The sequence below is a fragment of the Pongo abelii genome, chromosome 11 (assembly GCF_028885655.2).
Source record: "Pongo abelii isolate AG06213 chromosome 11, NHGRI_mPonAbe1-v2.0_pri, whole genome shotgun sequence".
Classification (NCBI taxonomy): domain Eukaryota; kingdom Metazoa; phylum Chordata; class Mammalia; order Primates; family Hominidae; genus Pongo; species Pongo abelii.
Genome location: NC_071996.2, coordinates 79,920,907 through 79,926,799, shown reverse-complemented (window position 1 = coordinate 79,926,799; position 5,893 = coordinate 79,920,907). Strand labels below are relative to the sequence as shown.

The 5,893-nt window shown below is 43.1% G+C and overlaps 1 protein-coding gene across 1 annotated transcript; it reads left to right on the top strand.

The window, feature by feature from the left end:
• The first annotated feature begins 804 nt into the window (after window positions 1–804).
• Window positions 805–2,754, top strand: LOC129058051 (putative uncharacterized protein FLJ44553). Its single transcript, XM_054549536.2, has one exon. The coding sequence runs from the start codon at window positions 902–904 to the stop codon at window positions 1,424–1,426; it is 525 nt and encodes a 174-aa protein (XP_054405511.1). The 5' UTR covers window positions 805–901; the 3' UTR covers window positions 1,427–2,754.
• The last annotated feature ends 3,139 nt before the right edge of the window (window positions 2,755–5,893 follow it).

Here is a 5,893-nt window from a genome sequence, read left to right as displayed (position 1 = left end):
AAATATACATATTCAACAGGTTACAGGAGGAGCTATGAATATTCATGAGGGTGGTCCTGACACACGCATATTGAACAAACATACGTGTAACACATGACCCATGTTCACTTTGGGATGGAGACTTAACATTTCAATGTATTACAGTTAGGCCCTACACATCAAAAGGTCATTTCAGGACACAAAAGCTCACAAGTACACAATCTCTGTAAACTAGTCAGAACCAGTCCATGGTTGGTGGTCTTATCAGGAAAAAGTTACTAAAATTAGTCTCTCATCCAATGAAAGCTGTAGTTATGGCTGGTGGAATGGGGGTTCAGTTGGGCAGAGTCTATGAGCAGGATGATTTGCAATTGTTTAAATATTGCTTATCTTGAGGCCAGTGCTTGTTTAGCTGCTGGAGAAAAAGAAAATCCTGGTGGCAGTTAGAGCATAGTTTCTTCCTTAGGTGTAGGAGTACATGACTTCCCTTCACCTGGCATGGCCTTAGGTCCTGTTTATAATTCGGTATCTTATTATCACAAAGAATCTGTTCTGTGAGTCATGTGATCTCTATTGGAACATTAATGCTGCTCAGTTGTTGTGTCTAAACCATAAAAGAGAGGGGGAGTATAATTAGGCATGTCTGACCCCCCATCGTAGCTGGGAACTAAGTCTTTAAATATTTTTCTGGGGTCCTCTTGGCCACAAGGGGGTCCATTTAGTCAGTGGGGGCCTTGGGATTTATTTTTAGTTTACATTGCTAAGTGACAGAGCTTTTCTTCTTTCACTCTGAGGTTAGTGGTCTCTCTGCTGTGCCACATTGTCTTCCCCAGAAGCTCAAACTGGATGCCCAGCCCTCAGTGTACAAACTCAAGTATGCAAGAAATACATCTTTATTCTTTTATGAATCTACCTAATTTATATGTTGGAAGGTGTCAGCAATGAATTTCATCATTTTGGTATTTCTCTACCTTTAAAGATATGTTTACATTTGGGGTGGGATGAAAGTTTGGTGGAGGGGAGGATGGTTAGGTTGGGCCAAGGTATTGGGAAATCCATTTGTTCCTCATGTCAGCTGTTTGAGGAGGCACCAACCCAGATGTCCACAGTTCCTTCTGGCCTTCCTTTACCGATACTGATGCACCTGTGCCTTCTTCCTATTTGCATGGCCCATTTGTGCCCAGCATCTCCCTGCTATTTTGGGGCCACTCCAGGGTCTGGGAAGTTCCATAGGCTTACAACATACAGCCATCCTTCTCCCCAGCTTGCTGCCTCCCTGAGACACAGAGGTAGAGAAGTAGGAAAGGACCTACCCTACCCAGGCCTTTGCCCTCTCACTTTTCATCCATCCTTCTTCCCACCAGTGGAGGGATGTGTTTCTAGTCTTCCAGGGAAGCCCCTCTCTCCTCACACCATTTTCTTCCAAATACTTTGGCTTTATTCCTAATCCTCTCTAGTCCTCTGAGGTTTTTTTATAACACAAAACACAACTTACAGAAGTTGTGTTGTTGTTTTGCTGTTTATCTTGTCACATTATTTCCCTACCTTGAGGCAATAGGACAAGGGCCTGCTGTCCAGGGCATGGAGGCAGGGAGGAAGGGGTAGGGGAATACTAAGAAAAAAAAAAATTTCTCGATCACATGTGTATCACATTTAACTTTATAAGGTCCTGGTGAGGTGAGTATCTGTGTGTCATTGTTCTGAAACTAACAGTGAGGGGACGAAGCATTGATGGGAGTTCTTACAATATATTTGGGAACTCGCAGGTGAGGGCCTCTCCTGCCTGATTGGTCTTTCAGTGTACCATCCCAACCCACCCACCTCAATCCCCATGGCTAGATCCTGCAGTCTTGGTGATCAAGCTTTCAGTTAAGAATTGGGTAATAATGAGCTAGTTAATCCAATTTAAAAAAAAAAGAATTAGGATCTGGGCTCAGAAGCCCCACAGCTGTGAAAGCCTGGCCATAGATTACTAGTCTTCTAAATGTGGAAAAGATTTTTCCTTTCTCTGGCTATTTAAGTCTTTATCAGTCACCCTGCCTCAGTTATCAACACACACCCTAGAGTAAATCTGTTCCCTGGGGGTGGAAATAAAAGGGGCATGTCATTGTACATCCACACTGATGAAAGGAAAGGAAACATTAAGATGGCTTAAGTGGAAAGGTCACATACAGCTTGTACTAGAGAGACACCATGCTAAAGCAAAACATCGTTTAAAAAAATTCTGACTTATCATGTGCTCAGAAATGCTCAAATGGGTATAACCATCACCAAGGGTGGGATGGGAGGGCAGGGGGAAATAAAATATGAAGCATCAAAAAAAATTCTGATTTGTATTTGTGAAATTCGATAGTAATCCTATTCATTAAATGGATTTTAAAATCATTTCAAAGCACATTCGGCTTTCAAAAGATGTTTGTTTAAAGAATACATTTGGCTTTTGGTAAAAAAATGAAGTTTCGGTAATGCATAGTAACAACTGTAGTGTAATTACTGGCCACAAAATACCAGGTGCCAGACCAACCGTTTTCGAATCATTTAAGAGAACCAAGCCAAGCAAAAATGCCCAGCCTAGCCTTACCCAGAAGTTCAAAAGCTCAGCCTTTGTCACCAGGAAAAAATTAATTCAAAGAGCGAAGCCATTATTAGGCACAACCAGGTATTCTGTTGTAAACATCTTTTGTTAATACATGTTGAAAACTGAACTTTCTCACGTTTGAATGAAAGAGGGCTGCTTAAAGAGAGTTTAAACCAAGCCAGGTTCAAGGTTTTTTTCTTTTCTTTCTTTTTAGATTTCTGACATCATATCTGTGGGATCCACACAATGGGGAGGTGCTGGCCTTGGAATCCATGGTTCCCCAGCTATCATTTTACTTTAGAATTACAGTGTTCTCTGTTAGTGTCAAGGGAATGAACCTGAAAAGACCAAACATAGGACTGTTACAGGGAAGAAAAATATGAAAAGACTTAAAGATGCACTTCCTCATTATATGTAAGGAATCTATTTCCTAGAATCCTATAAAAAGCTCAAGTGAATTTGCTTCAGTTAATAAATGTGATTTAATTATAATGATAATACCATAGCATATGTTTTGTTTCCTCTTTTTGAATTGCTTCCTGTTAATTATTGAGAGAAGAAATTCAGTGTAACTTTTTGTATTCTGATAATGATGAGGCTGTCTCATGTGTTCCTTATGTGCTTCACTATGTATGCATATGTGTGTGTATACAGTTAAGTTGAAGAAGATGGCCATGTGTGGTCACTACAGACAGATGTAAGGCTAAAGAAAGGGCTCCATGGTGTTAGAGCAAAACCTCATCATAAAAAGCTCTTTTTTATATTTAGGACCTGATTGTATTGGGAGGAAAAACAAACATTCAGTCTTGGAATGACCTGAAAAACCTGTGGTATGAACCTACTCCCCTTTCCTCACCCTGGGATTAGAATGAAGTTCTACAGTTCAGCTAAGGTGACCAATTCACTTTGGTTCATCCATGTTCCATGTCTCAGGAAGACAGGAAGATTCTGGGCTACTCTAGGTTCAGCTGATGAAGTCTAATTGCCCTGTATGCCTGCCTCTTCACCAGTAGGATGGTGGTGGCTGACATCACTGGCATGGACTGTGGGGCTAGGACTGTTCTGACCACCTTGTGTGTCCCTCTCATTTGGTCCTCACAGTGTCCTGAAAAGTTTGGTGGCTATCTGCGTTTCGCACATGAGGAAACCAAGGAAAAAGGAGAGTAAGCTATTAGGTTGAACCACGTGGAATTCCTGTTTGTGTAGATCAAAAAGTTTAAATATCAGCAAATGCATATTATTCAAACTACAACTTGCCCAATATCACAGAGTTGGTAGGTGGTGACCCCAGAGTTTGAACTCTCAACTACCCAGGATCATAGCTACATATCTGTATTATAGATGACAGACCCAGGCTCAAAGCAAATGCATTATATACATATATATTGCTATCAGTAGACTACATCCTTTCTTCTCCAGTCTGTGGCTTCAACTGCTGATTTTATTCAGGTCATAGTGTGAAAGTTGGCTCAAGTCAGACAAGACTGCCCTGCCTGTGGCCTGTTCCTGCCGTGCAGCTAAAAGCAGCCCGTCAAACTAGCTCTCTCAGGCTGGCTGCCTCAAAACCTGCCTGCCTAAAAATATCTTTCTCTCAGATGGCACAGAGCCATACACTCCATCTCACCAGCTGAACTTCCCACCACTGGAACGACTCAGCTACCCACATGCCTTCCACCCGAGCCATTGTTAAAATTCAACTGTGAACCCTATAATCCTCTCCTGTTAACACACTAATGATTAGCTTATCAGGTTACATGAACTCGATCTTGGATCAAGTGAAGTTTGTTTGAGACTTGGGCTGCAGATGGGTAAGGTTAGGAGCATGAGAGTGAATCATGGACTATTAGATGTGGCAGTAACATTAGAAGCTGTACTGGCCAGTCCCAGCATTTTACAGACAAGGAAACTGATGTTTAGGTGCCCAAGCCTAGGTGTCTTGACTTCAGGGTGACCAACCATCCCAGTCTGCCTGGGACTGATGGATTTCCTGGCTGTAGAACTTTCAGTGTTCAAACCTGGAAAGTCCCAGACAAACTGGAACAGACTGACCACCGTGCTCGATTGGGAGCCCAAAACTCTTCTACTTGTCTGGACAAGTCAGGTTTGAGCATACCCTTGCAGTAAGAACCCCCAGGCTGCTTGGTACAGCTCAAAAATGCCAGGCAGGGAAATGACCACAAACCTGGTTTACCAAGGCTGGCTCCCCTTCAGTCTCTAAGCATGGACTTGGATGCCATGTGGGAGCAGCCATATTGCCCCATGACTGACCAAAGTGTTAGCCTCTTGGGCCACAGCATTTAGGGGAGCTGGTTACATAGAGATGGTCTCAGAAAATAAGGCTGTGGTATGGTTTGTGTACTTCACAGAGATAGGGCCACTGTGTCAGCCACAGCTCTGCAGTTCTCAAAGCTTGGGGGTGGAGTGCTGCTACTGTTTGTCTCTGCTGCAGATGGCTGCACAGATGTTGGGAATGGAGAAGTATTTGGGCAGGGAGATGGATCAGCAGGGATCCCCGTGCTATCATCATTTCCTTTTTTAGAAGTTTTGTCATTTAGAGGTTTTGAATCTTGCAATAAGCGGTCATCCTTGATTAACTTTGGACTTTTTCCCTTAAATGTCAGGCACCTAATTTTAAACTTTTTCCTGGTTTTACTTCTCCTCCCAGGCTATTTTGTCCCCAGTCCTTGGTTGCTTGGCAGTTGTTTCCAATATAACGCCTCCTGCTTTCCATTCAGCGGGGATCCAGCTCTAGCTCATTGCCCTATACCTGGGGCCTATGTGTGTAAACTAAAGAAGGGAAGGATGCCGGGCACGGTGGGTCATGCCTGTAATCCCAGAACTTTGGGAGGCTGAGGTGGGGATCACAAGGTCAGAAGATCAAGACCATCCTGGCCAACATGGTGAAACCCTGTCTCTACTAAAAATACAAAAATTAGCTGGGCGTGGTGGCGCGTGCCTGTAATCCCAGCTACTCGGGAGGCTGAGGCAGGAGAATAGCTTGAACCAGGGAGTCGGAGGTTGCAGTGAGCTGAGATCACGCCACCACACTCCAGCCTGGGTGACAGAGTGAGACTCCTCTCAAAAAAAAAAAAAAAAAAAAAAAAAAAAAAAAAAAAAAAAAAAGAAGGAAGGAAATCAGGAGGCAAGGAAGGAATAACACAAGAATCCCAGCCAGGCAAAATTGTCAGTGTAAGTTCTCTTCAATATTCTCTTTCCTGCATGCATTGCTTTAACATACCCCCAAACCCACCTCCACTTCCATCCCTACCTCTACACACATCTACGAGAATCTAAACTTTTCATGGTCCACCCTTGCTCTCAACCATTACTAAAATG